Below are 16,303 nucleotides of genomic sequence, written 5' to 3'. Positions count from 1 at the left end.
GGATGTGAGAGTTGGAGTGTGAAGAAGGCTGAGCGCCGAAGATTTGAGGCTTTTGAACTGTGGTATTGGAGAAGACTCCTGAGAGTCCCTTGGACTGCAGGGAGATCCAACCAGTCCATTCTGAAGGAGATCAACCCTGGGATTTCTTTGGAAGGAATGATGCTAAAGCTGAAGCTCCAGTACTTTGGACACCTCATGCGAAGAGTTGACTCATTGGAAAAGACTCTGATGCTGGGAGAGATTGAGGGCAGGAGGAGAAGGGAACGACCGAGAATGAGATGGCTGGATGGCATCACGGACTCGATGGACATGAGTCTGAGTGAACTCCGGGAGATGGTGATGGACAGGGAGGCCTGGCGTGCTGCGATTCATGGGGTCGCAAAGAGTCGGACATGACTGAGCAACTGAACAGAACTGAAGTGAACAGAACAGTCTTCACTATTCTCTACTGTTTCATATTTAGTCTCTTCTGTTTCTGTAATATTTCTGCCCCAATAAGTATTTTAATTATTTCAGATTTGTATGAAAGCATAATTTTGACATAATGTTCTCTCTGTGCCAGGAGACTATTTCAAGAATATGTCTCTTTTCTCTGATGGCAGGGTTAGCAAAGTGCTGGCAGAGAGTATCAGACTTTCAACAGAGCTCTGCTCTTGAACTAACCTCCTTCTTGCCTTCTTTCTTTCTTCCCCTCACACCCCACCCTTTTTTCCCTCTTCTCCTCATTCTTATTCTCTTCTTTGCTTCTTTCTAAGAGTTAAAAGTAAACATAAATGTGGAGGGCATAGTATCACGTTTGACTTAAAGAATAAATTTGGACTTTTTCTAACAATGTCAATCTGATTTAAACAATGAGAAATTATTTTTTTAAAGTGGTACACATTTATCATTTTTACACAGAAAAGATATATTGCAGATCCAAAGATTTAGCAGAAATATGTTTAAATCACATTGCAATAAAATATTGTAAAATAATATATTTTAAATCTATTTAGAGTTAAGGTGAAATATATTAGATGCTAACATTTAAATATAATAATTGATACATAATTTCTTTTTAAAATTTAAGGAGTATTAGAGTGAAAATAGTTGAAGACTAGTTGAAGACTGCTCTAGAATCCCCACTCTTTTTTTTTTTAGTTAATTTATTTATTTTAATTGAAGAATAATTACTTTACAATATTGTGATGATTTTTGCCATACATCAACATGAATAGGCCACAGAATATTATTTTTAATAAGGAAGAGGTATCAATGTGTACTTGTTCAAATAAAAGTTGTTTTGTTGTTCAATGACCAAGTTGTGTCTGACTCTTTGCAAGCCCATGGACTGCAGCACGCCAGGCCTCCCTGTCCTTCACCATCTCCCAGAGTTTGCCCAAGTTCATATCCATTGAATTGGTGAGGCCATCCCACCATCTCATTCTCTGTTGCCCTTTTCTCCTTCTGCCTTCAGTCTTTCCCACCATCAGGGTCTTTTCCAATGAGTCAGCTGTTCGCATAAGGTGGCCCATGTATTGGAATTTCAGCTTCAGTTTCAGTCCTTCCAAAGAGTATTCAGTGTTGATTTACTTTAAAATTGACTGGTTTGATCTTCTTGCTTTCCAGGGAACTCTCAAGAGTCTTCTCCAGCACTACAGTTTAAAAGCACCAATTCTTTGACACTCTGCCTTTGTTGTCAGGCTCTCACATCCATACATGACTACTGGAAAACCATAGCCTTGACTATATGGACCTTTGTTGGCAAAGTGATGTCTTTGGTTTTTAATACACTGTCTAGTTTTGTCATAGCTTTCCTGCCAAGAAGCAATGGTCTTCTAATTTCATGACTGTAGTCACCCTTTACAGTGATTGTAGAGCTAAAGGAAAGGAAATCTGTCATTGCTTCTACTTTTTCCCCTTCTATTTGCCATGAACTGATGGGACTGGATGCCACAATCTTAGCATTTTTTTAAATTAATTTATTTATTTTAATTGGAGGCTAATTCTTTACAATATTGTAGTGGTTTTTGCCATACATTGACATGAATAAGCCATGAGTGTACATGTGTCCCCCATCTTGAAACCCCTCCCACGTCCCTCCCCATCCCATCCCTCAGGGTCGTCCCAGTGCCCCAGTCCTGAGTACCCTGTCTCATGCATCAAATCTGGACTTGTGATCTATTTCACATATGGTCATAAACATGTTTCAGTGCTATTCTCTCAAACCATCCCACCCTCGCCTTCTCCCACAGAGTGCAAAAGTCTATTCTTTATATCTGTGTCTCTTTTGCTCTCTCGCATATAGGGCCATAGTTACTGTCTTTCTAAATTCCATATATATGCATTAATATACTGTACTGGTATTTTTCTCTCTGACTTACTTCACTCTGTATCATAGGCTCCAGTTTCATCCACCTCATTAGAACTGATTCAAATGTGTTCTTTTTAATAGCTGAGTAATATTCCATCATGTATATGTACCACAGCTTTTTTATCCATTCATCTGCTGATAGACATCTAGGTTGCTTCCATGTCCTAGCTATTGTAAACAGTGCTGTGATGAACATTGAGGTACATGGGACTCTTTCAATTCTGGTTTCCTTGGTGTGTATTCCCAGCAGTCGGATTGCTGGGTAGTATGGCCATTCAAAAGGTCAGTCCTGGGTGCTTTTTGGAAGGAATGATGCTAAAGCTGAAACTCCAATAATTTGGCCACCACATGCGAAGAGTTGACTCATTGGAAAAGATCATGATACTGGGAGGGATTGGGGGCAGGAGGAGAAGGGGATGACAGAGGATGAGATGGCTTGATGGCATCACCGACTTGATGGACGTGAGACTGAGTGAACTCCGGGAGTTGGTGATGGACAGGGAGGCCTGGCGTGCTGCAATTCATGGAGTCGCAGAGTCGGACACGACTCGGTGACTGAACTGAACTGAACTGATGGCACTTCTATTTCCAGTTTTTTAAGGAATCTCCACACTGTTCTCCATAGTGGCTGCACTAGTTTGCATTCCCACCAACAGTGTAAGAGGGTTCCCTTTTCTCCACACCCTCTCCAGCATTTACTGTTTGTAGATTTTTTGATGGCAGCCATTCTGATTGGCGTGAGATGGTACCACATTGTGGCTTTGATTTGCATTTCTCTAATAATGAGTGATGTTGAGCATCTTTTCATGTGTTTGTTAGCCATCCATATATCTTTTTTGGAGAAATGTCTGTTTAGTTATTTGGCCCATTTTTTGATTGCATTGTTTATTTTTCTGATATTGAGCTGCATAAGCTGCTTGTATATTTTTGAGATTAATTCTTTGTCAGTTGCTTCATTTGCTATTATTTTCTCCCATTCTAAAGGCTGTCTTTTCACCTTGCTTATAATTTCCTTCATTGTGCAAAAGCTTTTAAGTTTAATTAGTTCCCATTTGTTTATCTTTGCTTTTATTTCCATTGCTCAGGAAGTGGGTCATAGAGAAACCTGCTGTGATTTATATCAGAGTGTTTTGTCTATGTTTTCCTCTAGGAGTTTTATAGGTTCTGGTCTTACATTTAGATCTTTAATCCATTTTGAGTTTATTTTTGTGTATGGTGTTAGAAAGTGTTCTAGTTTTATTGTTTTACAAGTGGTTGACCAGTTTTCCCAGCAGCACTTGTTAAAGAAATTGCCTTTTCTCCATTGTATATTCTTGCCTCCTTTGTCAAACATAAGGTGTACATTGGTTCATGGTACAACCCCCACTCTTAATTGCCCCCCATTATACTGCCCATTCAGTAAACAGCAAAACATGCCCAAACTTATTAATAGGAGAATAAAAAATTAATCAACAATGAGATTTCATCTTTTCATCCCTCAGATTTTAAAGATTTAACGTCTGATAAAGTCCAGCAGTTGTGAAATCATGAGTAAATACTTTATAAGAATGTATATTTTTGTAGGCAAATTTATTATTGGGAACTGTATATTCAAAAGGTTTATAATTACTTGTTTTAGATGGTATAAAGGAAATTATGAATGCTAAAGGAGTATATTGTAAGACATCTAAGAATCATTTTTTAATTCTCAAAGTTGTAAAATTTAGGGTTGAAAACAATATCACATGCCATTTTTTCTAATCATTTTTTGCTTAAATTTCCTCTTACTATCCAGAAAAACTCACCTCATTTTGTATTTAGCCATCATGATACTTACCTTCAGTATGCAACATTTTATTCTTGTACCTTATTTTAAAAACTTCACAGATTATAGAAATATTAACTTAAAAACAATATTTTTTTCCAAATCTCACCAATTTAGTTGTAACAATTTTCAACATTTGATTCATAGTCTTCCAGGTTGCCTGGCACTAAAGGTTCTACCCATTTTAAATTGTAATTGATATTATCAAATTATCTACCCAAATGTACAATTTGCCTTATTGTTAACTGAAAACTGTTCTGGAATAGTCCCCCAAATTGCTAAAACCTCCTTTGCTATCATAAGATAAAAACTTTAGGCCATAAATTTAAGGTTGATTTTAGTATCTATTTCATAGAGCAGAGAATATAAACTTAGATTTTTTTTTCCTGTTGTCCCAGAGTTGTATTAAAACCTAAAGTTGAAGAAAAAAAGTCACTAAGTATTCCTAAGTTATGAATAGTTGACGTGGTTTATAAACTGTATTTGTCTCTATTGCTGCTACTGATTACCATCTCTACTGCCTACCATTTTCCCATTTCCTGCTCAAACAGCACTTGAGAGAGTGAGGGTATTCATGATTTGTCCTGGAGCTTCCTTATCCCCTGCTCTTGGGAGAGCAGACAGTTGCGATTTTCCACACCTGGACCCAAGGGAGTCAGATTCAAAAAATTACCATGAAGATTGTACATTTCTCAAAAAAAGTGAAAGACTGACACTCTTGTCCTTTAAATATTTAATTTCCTACAAAATCTGGAGATTAATTTGTGCATGCTATTACCACTTCTCTCTCATTACCATGTCTCTGTTTCCCTCTTGTTCACTAGGAAATAAAAAGGATAAAAAGTTTACAAACTCATGAAAATTGATCACTGTGTCAAATTTACCTCTATGCTACTATTCTGTAGCATAGTATTTATAATGGCTTACGAATTTGATAACACTTGATGAGTTAATTAAAATGAATAATTTTACTGCTTATGAGTTTACTGCTTATGAGTTTTGTGCCTATAACTTTATGGATGACCCTGCAAATGTACTGAAATTTTTACACTTTATTTTCTCATTAAAAACGTAGAGATATAATTTCTGTTTGTTTTGTTTTTGATAAGAACAGTTAACATATACTTCCTCCATTTTTTAAAAGAAGACCAAAACAAAATCAAGAACTAGATATATTGAGTACTTGGATACTGCAGAACATTAAGCCTTAGGCATATCTAAATTCACTGAGAGATGCACAATTTGTGACTCTTTCCAGAGCTAGATGTTTACAAGTGTACACTCAAGCAGGTACTAAAAAAATTAAAGAGAAATGTAAAGGAGAAACAATCAGTATTTTCCTCCTTTATGCTTATCATTCTCATTACCCATCTAGGATCCACAATCCTATTGACTGCTGTCATGGGCTAATAGGCAATAGCCAACATGCTTGCAAATTGAAAAAAAAAAATTAAATAGAAAACTTGAGCAAAACTTGTTATTGGAAAAAACATTTCCAATAACAATGAATCTGCTGTTTTATCATGTTGGGGGAAAAGTGTTACTACTCACAAAAAGGTAAACATAAAAGTTTTTCTCACAGCAAATTTTTTGAACAAAATATTTTTACCATATGGACACGGATCTGCTTGGTCTTTGCACCATAGACAAGTGGATTGAGAAATGGAGGGACCAGCAGATAAGTGCTAGAAAAGAGGATGTGAATATAAGGAGGGATGTGGGAACCAAATCTATGTGCAAAGAAGGAGAAGAAACCAAGGGAGTAGAACTGGAGGAAGACACAGATGTGAGCGACACAAGTGTTGAATGCTTTCAACCTAGCCTCCTTCTGAGGCAAACGAAAAACTGTGATGAATATCTGTATGTAGGACAACGTGATTAACACAATGTCAAGCCCAGCAACAGTGAAGGCCACAAACAAACCATAGATTTTGTTGACCCTGATATTTTCTGCAGCCAGTTTCACGACAGCCATATGTTCACAGTAGGAATGAGAGATGACTGTTGTATGGTAAAATTGTAATCGAATCTTTATCAGTATTAGGCATGGTGCTACAAGAATGGCAGCCCTGAGTGTTACCATAGCTGCTATTTGAGTGACTAACTGGTGGGAGAAGATGGCAGCATGTCTGAGTGGATAACAGATGGCTACATAGCGGTCCAAGGCCATGGCCAGCAAGATGCCTGACTCTATGCCCTGAAATGTGTGGATGAGCCACATTTGAAGCAGGCAACAATCAAAATGTATTTCTGGTACATGAAACCAGAAGATTCCAAGCATCTTGGGCACAATGCTTGTGCTGAGAGCAATATCTGTGACTCCTAGCATGCCTAGAAAAATGTACATGGGCTGATGGAGACTGTGTTCTGATTTGATGATGATGAGAAGCAAGGAGTTTCCAATCATAGCCATGAGATACATGGCACAAAATGGAATCCCAACCCAGCACTGCACAGACTCTAGGCCTGGGATCCCTATTAGTGTGAACTCAGAAGGCATGAAGACTGTGGTGTTGTAAATGGACATAGTGTCCTTGGGTCTCATGATGCAAGCAAAAGACATATCTCAGTCCATGCTACTTCCTCTTCTACTTCTTATTTTCATCCAAAGTCATCATATTGAGTGTGTACGATTTCGGTAGATCTCTCAGATCATATCATCCACCTCATATAATATCATATAAAATATCATATCATCCATATCGTATAAAAGTTAAAAGATCCACAATGACACATCATGTTTTTAACAATGGCATGCATAAGTCCTGTACCATCATAAAAATTGTATTGGCATGGCAGTGCGACTGCATTAGAACCAACCAAATACCTGAGTTCCCGGACGGCACTAGTGGTAAAGAACCCACCTGCCAATGCAGGAGTCATAAGAGACACAGGTTCAATCCCTGGGTTGGGACAGTACCCTGGAGGAGGACAGGGCAACTCACTCCAGTATTCTTGCTTGGAAAATCCCACAGACAGAGGAGCCTGGCGGACTACAGTCCATGGGGTTGCAAAAAGTCAGACACGACTGAAGCAGCTTAGTACATACGCACAAGAACACACAAGGACTGCTTACGCAACTGCTGATATGTCTGTCATTTCACTTCAAAGCTGTGAAAACAAAAAAGTTGTTTATTTTGGTTGGCAATTATATTTTAATCAGAAGTTAAAGGTTCTCTTCGCATTCCACATTTCATTTACTGCTTCAGCATTCTTATTATCCTCAATGGTCTCTCAGTCAAAGCATTCGGTTTGGACATTGAGAGTCTGACAATATATTAGTGCAGGTTGCTCTCTAAGAAAGAGAATAAACATAGGAACACTTGTCACCTAAAAGCAAAATATATTTGTCTATATATTGATGATATATATTATCTATCTCTGTGTAAAACTAGATCACCAAAACTTTCATCACCAAGTTCAGAAGAACTTGAAGGAAGAGTTTTAGAAAAGGTCATTCAAAGCTGTGTACATTTGGTAAGTCTGGACCAAAGTTTCTGGATACTGTTTTATGTTTCTAGTAAAACTGAACTGTTTGGCCTATATTTCTAATAGCTGAAATGCTTCATTTTCCTGCTTAAAATAAAATATATTCTGTAATACACATTACAAATTGTTTAGAGTCAAGAGAACTCAGGAAAGCAATGTTGGCAACAGTAGCAGAATATGTAGGTATGAGGACTCATTCTTAATGACTGATGGATATAGGAACATGGGTAATTGAAATAGAGGCTTCACTCTTGGGTTTTTGCCTTCTGTTTTCTTTTCACAACTACTTGTAAGGCCTCCTCAGACAACCATTTTGCCTTTTTGAATTTCTTTTTCTTGGAGATGGGCTTGATCACTGCCTCCTGTACAATGTCACAAACCTCTGTCCATAGTTCTTCAGGTGCTCTGTCTATTAGATCTAATTCCTTGAATTGATTTGTCACTTCCACTGTATAATCGTAAGGGATTTGATTCAAATCATACCTGAATGGTCTAGTGTTTTTCCCTACTTTCTTCAATTTAAGTCTGAATTTGGCAATAAGGAGTTCATGATCTGAGCCACAGCCAGCTCCCAGTCTTGTTTTTTTCTAACTATATAAAACTTCTCCATCTCTGGCTGCAAAGAATATAATCAATCTGATTTCGGTGTTGACCATCTGGTGATATCTATATATAAAGTCTTCTCTTGTGTTGTTGGAAGCAGGTGTTTGCCATGACGAGTGGGTTCTCCTGGCAAAACTCTATTAGCCTATGCCCTGTTTCATTCAGTATTCCAAGGCCAAATCTGCCTGTTACTCCAGGTGTTTCTTGACTTCCTACTTTTGCATTACAGTCCCCTATAATGAAAAGGACACCTTTTTTGGGTGTTAGTTCTAGAAGGTCTTAAAAGTCTTCATAGAATTGGTCAACTTCAGCTTGTTCAGCATTACTGGTCTGAGCAAAACTTGGATTCTGTGATATTGAATGGTTTGTCTTTGAAAGGAACAGAGATCATTCTGTCATTTTTGAGGTGCATCCAAGTACTGCATTTCGGGTCTTTTGTTGACTATGATGGCTACTCCATTTCTTCTAAGGGATTCTTTCCCACAGTAGTAGATACAATTGTCATCTGAGTTAAATTCACCCATTCCAGTCCATCTTAGTTTGCTGATTCCTAAAATGTCAATGTTCACTCTTGCCATTTCCTCTTTGACAATTTCTAATTTGCCTTGATTCATGAACATAACATTCCAGGTTCCTTCACAATATTGCTCTAACAGCATCAGACTTTACTATCATCACCAGTCACATCCACAATTGGGTGTTGTTTTTGGTTTGGCTCCATCTCTTCATTCTTTCTGGAGTTATTTCTCCACGGATCTCCAGTAGAAGAGAGTTCATCTTTCAGTGTCCTATCTTTTTGCCTTTTTATACTGTTCACGGGGTTCTCAAGGCAAGAATACTAAAGTGGTTTGCTCTTCCCTTCTCCAGTGGACCACAGCTTGTCAGAACTCTCCACCATGACCCATCCATCTTGGTAGCTGTGAAAAGAAGAGAAGCGAAAAGCAAAGGAGAAAAGGAAAGATATACCCGTTTGAATGCATAGTTCCAAAGAATAGCAAGGATAGATTTAAAAAAGGCTTCCTAAGTGAACAATGCAAAGAAATAGAGGAAAACAATAGAATGGGAAAGACTAGAGATCTCTTCAAGAAAATTAGAGATACCAAGGGAACAATTCATGCGAAGATGGGCACAATAAAGGACAGAAATAGTATGGACCTAACAGAAGCAGAATATATTAAGAGGAGGTGAGAAGAATACACAATATAACTATACAAAAAAGATCTTCATGACCCAGATAATCACGATGGTTTGACCACTCACCTACAGCCAGACATCTGGAATGTGAAGTCAAGTGGGCCTCAGGAAGCATCACCATGAATAAAACTAGTGGAGATGATGGAATCCCAGTTGAGCTGTTTCAGATCCTGAAAGATGATTCTGTGAAAGTGCTGTACTCAATATGCCAGCAAATTTGGAAAACTCAGCAGTGGTCACAGGACTGGAAAAGGTCAGTTTTCATTCCAATCCCAAAAAAAGGCAATGCCAAAGAATGCTCAAACTACCGCACAATTGCACTCATCTCACATGCTAGTAAAGTAACACTCAAAATTCTCCAAGCCAGGCTTCAGCAATATGTGAACCATGAACTTCCTGATGTTCAAGCTGGTTTTTGGAAAGAGAGAGGAACCATAGATTAAATTGCCAACATTTGCTGGATCATCAAAAAAGCAAGAGAGTTCCAGAAAAACATCTATTTCTGCTATATTTACTATGCCAAAGCCTCTGACTGTGTGGATCACCAAACTGGAAAATTCTGGAAGAGGTGGGAATACCAGACCACCTGACCTGCCTCTTGAGAAATCTGTATGCAAGTCAGGAAGCAACAGTTAGAACTGGACATGGAACAACAGACTGGTTCCAAATTGGGAAAGGAGTATGTCAAGGCTGTATATTGTCACCCTGCTTATTTTAACTTATATGCAGGTTACCTCATGAGAAACCCTGGAATGATGAAGCACAAGCTGGAATCAAGATTTCTGGGAGAAATGTAATAACCTCAGATATGTAGATGACTCCATCCTTACGGCAGAAAGTGAAGAAGAACTAAACAGCCTCATGTAGAAAGTGAAAAAGGAGAGTGAAAAAGTTGGCTTAAAACTCAACATTCTGAAAACTAAGATCATGGCATCCATCACTTCAAGGCAAATAGATGGGGAAACAGTGACAGACTTTATTTTGGGGGTCTCCAAATTTACTGCAGATTGTGACTGAAGCTATGAAATTAAAACACACTTGGCCCTTGGAAGAAAAGCTATGACCAACTTAGACAGCATATTAAAATGCAAAAACATTACTTTGCCAACAAATGTCCACCTAGTCAAGGCTATAGTTTTTCAAGGGTCATGTATGGATGTGAGAGCTGGACTGTGAAGATAGCTGAGTGCCAAAGAATTGATGCTTTTGAACTGTGGTGTTGGAGAAGACTCTTGAGAGTCCCTTGGACTGCAAGGAGATCCCACCAGTCCATCCTAAAGGAAATCAGTCCTGAATACTCACTGGAAGGACTGATGTTGAAGCTGAAACTCCAATACTTTGGCCACCTGAAGTCAAGAACTGACTCATTTGAAAAGACCCTGATGCTGGGAAAGATTGAAGGTGGGAGAAGAAGAGGACGACAGAAGATGAGATGGTTGGATGGCATCACCAACTCAATGGACGTGCGTTTGAGTAAACTGCAGGAGTTGGTGATGGACAGGGAAGCCTGGGCTGCTGCTATCCATGGGTTCGCAAACAGTTGGGCATGAATGACTGATTCTAGGGTTTAAACTTTTCAGAACTATCATTAGCTATTATTAGCATAAGATTTGACTAATTTAGTCTCATTAATTTTTCATAAAAAACAGAAAGTCTATGACACTTTAGTCATTTTTTCTGAGCTGAGGCATAAGAAATTATTAGAAAATGAAGTGGTGGAAGAATGTGTTCCCTAAAAGAATTCAAATATAGAACTAAACAGAGACCTGACCTTAGAATTTCAGAAATATTAAGATGAGAAATTTAGAACAACTCAAAAAAGAGTAATCATTACTCAATTCATTGACTTTTTGTGAAAACTTTGGAGCTTATCCATTATATGGAGGCTGTTATCTGATCAAAAGCATTTCCTATTGCATATTTTGCATTTCGTACATTGCATATTTTGAAGCAAAAAAAATGCTCAAACCATAAATTAGAGAGATATTTGTAATTCTGTGAAAATAGGGATAGGTTTTTTTTTTTTCATAGATTCTTTGATAAAGTTGCTTCATATGAGTAAACTGATGATCAGCTAACCCTACAATGAATGTCAACAAATAGGGCAGTAACACAGGAAGCAGCTGTGGTTCCTGTTGCTAAACCACAAATGAAGGAATCAGTAAGTCATTTTAATTCTGTAGCTGTATCAGTTGACAATTATCTATGATAGACTAGTCACTAAAAGAAACAGTTGGATATCCATAGGTTTGCTCCTCAATGACTAATTTTATGATCAATCCATACCTCACTGACAAGTAATAATCATTTTTCCTTTCTAAAACATAATAAGAATTAAGATAGAAATCCTTTAAAAACAACCACAGTTTCTGAGCTTTTGAAGATGTAGGAACAATATTTGAGTTTGATCTGGTAAGTACAGACAGTGGAATGTCAGGTGGAAAATACATAATTGAGCACAGGGTTGATGGAATAGAGTGATTATTATTGAAAAATCTGTCAATGAAACATTATGGAGGTAAACTTGGGAATAGTGAAACTTACTTGCTAATTGTTGGGTGCTGGTTCTGCTCTCACTAGATTATCAGAAAAGTATTGTTGGTTCTTCATATTAACATCACTCAGCTCTTATAACACAGTGCCCCTTCTTGTTTGTGTTACGTGTTCTCAGTTCCTCTTCATTCTATTTGGACCCCGCTCTGTAACAACACTCATTCAACATCAGGAACACGAATCCATTTTGCACGGAGTCATCTGCAATGGGGAAACATCTCTGGGACAGCCTTTCATGCTTTTCTCTGGTCTCTATAACAGACATTCTCCATATTTTGTAAGTCTGCTTTAGATCATATATTTGTGTTCATTTTCTAATAAAAGCTAGGGCAAGATCTGTGTTACTTGGGGGCATAACATCAATTTATTTAGTTTGAATTGAATAAGAAAGCTGCTACCCATCAGTTTATGTTCTATAATGAATGTGTAGAGAAGGAGGATTTATAAACATAAAATGAGGTGTTCATTAGCCATCAGTTAAACCACAAGGGACCCAGCAAATTATAGTTATGTCCTCTTGGGTTCATCCACACCTAATATCCCTGAAATTATTATTACACTTACAGACACATCCCTTCTCTTCTATTTTTCTCTTGCATAAAATGAATAAGAGATATTTATGTATACCAGTGTTCTTTTTGTATCTCAATTGTTTTTCTGGATCTCCTAATTTGCCAAAAAAATCTAAGCTCTACCTAAATATAAACATTTCTTTGCCAATGATTTCTACTTGAATAAATAACCTGTGACACTTTCTTTCAATGAAGCATTTTGAGAGGAAAAATCTGTATCCATATGCTATTTTACTATGCACTTCTCATTTCCTGCAGTCTCACTCCTTTGATTTGTATTTTACTGAGACTATTTTTGTATATTCAGTACTTTTTTTGTTTATATCTTAGAGTGATCAATAGTGGTTGACGTTTATAAATCCTACTAGAGAGAGTTCTGACTAAATTGTACACATAAATAAATTTTTTCCATCCCTCACTTTACAATTTTCCCTCTTTTCCTCCTTTCTTCCTTCATAAAGAAGGTATTACGTGTGTCAGATATATGAAGGTATCATTCCATGTGCTTTTAATTAAGAAAATATATCTTGAAATTTTGGGAAATAGAGACAAAATAGGATATTTTTTTTTATCATGAGTGCAAATAAATTCTAAGAAAGTTTTAGACATATGATACCTTTCTCTTTGACATTTTACTCAGTTTTTAGACTTTCTTAAATGTAACTAAATTTTAGATATACTTGATGTAGCATAGACATCTTGGCAAATTTAGGAGAAATCTTTTCTGTGGGCTGGAGGAGGTTATTTCCAATGGATTTCAGGGTGATTAAGAGATATGATGAAAAGGAAAAGATCCTAAATTTTCTTTCCAGAAATTCTTCTGTGGAGGAGAATGAAAACATTATACTGATTCCTGTTGAATGGCATTGATTCAGAGGTCCAACTGATATCTGTACTTCTCTTCAACCTATCTTTTATTTTCTGATATACCATTTCATTTATCACCTGTTCTCTCTCAGTTCAGTTCAGTTCAGTTCAGTTCGGTCACTCAATCATGTCTGACTCTTTGCGACTCCATGAATTGCAGCACGCCAGGCCTCCCTGTCCATCACCAACTCCCGGAGTTCACTCAGACTCATGTCCGTCGAGTCAGTGATGCCATCCAGCCATCTCATCCTCTGTCGTCCCCTTCTCCTCCTGCCCCCAATCCCTCCCAGCATCAGTCTTTTCCAATGAGTCAACTCTTCACATGCAGTGGCCAAAGTATTGGAGTTTCAGTTTTAGCATCAGTCCTTCCAAAGAACACCCAGGACTGATCTCCTTTAGAATGGACTGATTGGATCTCCTTGCAGTCAACTGAGTATAAATTTTGATGTTTCCCCAAGTGTTTACCTGAGTCCTTTTGCTCAAATTATACAAATATGATGGCAATTTTATCTACTTAAATCAGTTACCTTCAACATGTCATCTACTAGAAAAATACTCCAACATAATTTTTTTTTCATTTTCTTCACTCTGTTCCCATTATAGAAGGCTGCTGCTGCTGCTGCTGCAACTGCTGCTAAATCGCTTGAGTTGTGTCCAACCCTGTGCAACCCCATAGATGGCCCACCAAGCTCCCCCATCCCTGGGATTCTCCAGGCAAGAACACTGGAGTGGGTTGCCATTTCCTGCTCTAATGTATGAAAGTGAAAAGTGAAAGTGAAGTTGCTCAGTCGTGTCCAACTCTTCGTGACCCTATGGACTGCAGCCTACCAGGCTCCTCCGTCCATGGGATTTTCCATGCAAGAGTACTGGAGTGGGGTGCCATCACCTTCTCTGTTATAGAAGGCTAGAATATCTTATTCAGATTTCAGTTCATGTGAATATATTTGAAAAACTGTCCCCAGTTAATTTTGCTCCCAGAAGCATAAATTTACTTTTTCTTTATTTTAACATTTAGAAACACCTTCATACCTAAATCAATCCTTATGCTTGTTGGGTTTTTCCTTCTTTCCTTTTCCCTTCTATTTTTCTTGTTCATTTTTTAAGAAAAGTTATTATTGTTTAATATAGAATGTCATCAATTTCAATTTGTTTACCATGATTACAGATATGTATTCATTATGAAGCAAACGTCAGTTTTGCAATCTAGGTCATTAGCAGAGTAAGACTTAAGAACTGTTTTCTGTCCATCTTTTATTTTAATAATATGAGTCACTGAATAACTTCTATCTCCAAAATCTGCTAAACTGCCAAAAAACATACAGAATATGAGGTCAGTATTAATTGCTACATAAAAAAATCAATTGATTCTCAAAAACAATGTTGAGATAATTCAATGGAGAATAGGTCTTTTATACAAACAATATTTAAACAACAGGATACCCATTTAAAAAAATTAGCTTTGTTTTTAACAAATGATAATAAAATAACTTGAAATGGATTATAAAGCTAAACATAAGAACACTTTTGTTACGATATTAGGCAAAGATTTCCTAGAAAGGACGAAAAAGCATAATCCAAGAGCATAAAGAGATAAATTAGGGTCACTAAGAGTCGGACATGACTGAGCAACTTCACTTTCACTTTTCACTTCCATGCATTGGAGAAGGAAATGGCAACCCACTCCAGTGTTCTTGCCTGGAGAATCTGAGGGGAGGGGGAGCCTGGTGGGCTGCCGTCTATGGGGTCGAACAGAGTCAGACACGACTGAAGTGACTAAGCAGCAGCAGACTTCATAAAAATCAAAAATATCTGTTAACTGAATATGCTATTCAGTTCAGTTCAGTTCAATTGCTCAGTCGTGTCTGACTCTCTGCGACCCCATGAATTGCAGCACGCCAGGCCTCCCTGTCCATCACCAACTCCCAGAGTTCACTAGAACTCACGTCCATCGAGTCGGTGATGCCATCCAGCCATCTCATCCTCGGTCGTCCCCTTCTCCTCCTGCCCCCAATCCCTCCCAGCATCAGAGTCTTTTCCAATGAGTCAACTCTTCGCATGAGGTGGCCAAAGTACTGGAGTTTCAGCTTAACCATCATTCCTTCCAAAGAAATCCCAGGGCTGATCTCCTTCAGAATGGACAGGTTGGATCTCCTTGCAGTCCAAGGGACTCTCAAGAGTCTTCTCCAACACCACAGTTCAAAAGCAAAAATTCTTCAGCGCTCAGCCTTCTTCACAGTCCAACTCTCGCATCCATACAAGACCACAGGAGAAACCATAGCCTTGACTAGATGGACCTTAGTCGGCAAAGTAATGTCTCTGCTTTTGAATATGCCATCTAGGTTGGTCATAACTTTTCTTCCAAGGAGTAAGTGTCTTTTAATTTCATGGCTGCAGTCACCATCTGCAGTGATTTTGGAGCCCCAAAAAATAAAGTCTGACACTGTTTCCACTCTTTCCCCATGAAGTGATGGGACCAGATGCCATGATCTTCGTTTTCTGAATGTTGAGCTTTAAGCAAAGTTTTTCACTCTCCTCTTTCACTTTCATCAAGAGGCTCCTTAGCTCCTCTTCACTTTCTGCCATAAGGGTGGTGTATCTGCACATTTGAGGTTATTGATATTAGATTAAGTTAAAACCAGCTACTGGGAGGAAATATTTGCAAAATACATAGCCAGAATTTTTTTTATTTAGGAAATGCACAAACATTCACAACAATAAAAAACTCATTAAAAATAATTCTTTTTAGTAACTCTTAAAGGTTTTGCCCTTCGTGAGATGATAGCAGCAGCACAGAAGACAGTGGAGTGTAAAGTTATAATCATTATCTGATAGAAAACTAACTAAAATACATATAGACTCAGAAATATT

The 16,303-nt window shown here is 37.8% G+C and overlaps 1 protein-coding gene across 1 annotated transcript; it reads right to left on the bottom strand.

The window, feature by feature from the left end:
* Positions 1 to 1,960: 1,960 nt before the first annotated feature.
* Positions 1,961 to 9,613, bottom strand: LOC101105186 (olfactory receptor 52A1). The gene is made up of 2 exons (XM_060399987.1): positions 9,510 to 9,613; positions 1,961 to 7,268 (listed from the first exon to the last, which is right to left on the bottom strand). The coding sequence occupies exon 2, from the start codon at positions 6,718 to 6,720 to the stop codon at positions 5,734 to 5,736; it is 987 nt and encodes a 328-aa protein (XP_060255970.1). The 5' UTR covers positions 6,721 to 7,268; positions 9,510 to 9,613; the 3' UTR covers positions 1,961 to 5,733.
* Between the last annotated feature and the right edge of the window lie 6,690 nt (positions 9,614 to 16,303).

The sequence above is a fragment of the Ovis aries genome, chromosome 15 (assembly GCF_016772045.2).
Source record: "Ovis aries strain OAR_USU_Benz2616 breed Rambouillet chromosome 15, ARS-UI_Ramb_v3.0, whole genome shotgun sequence".
NCBI lineage: Eukaryota > Metazoa > Chordata > Mammalia > Artiodactyla > Bovidae > Ovis > Ovis aries.
The sequence above is the reverse complement of the archived record's forward strand: the minus strand, read 5'-3'. Positions and strand labels throughout refer to the sequence as shown.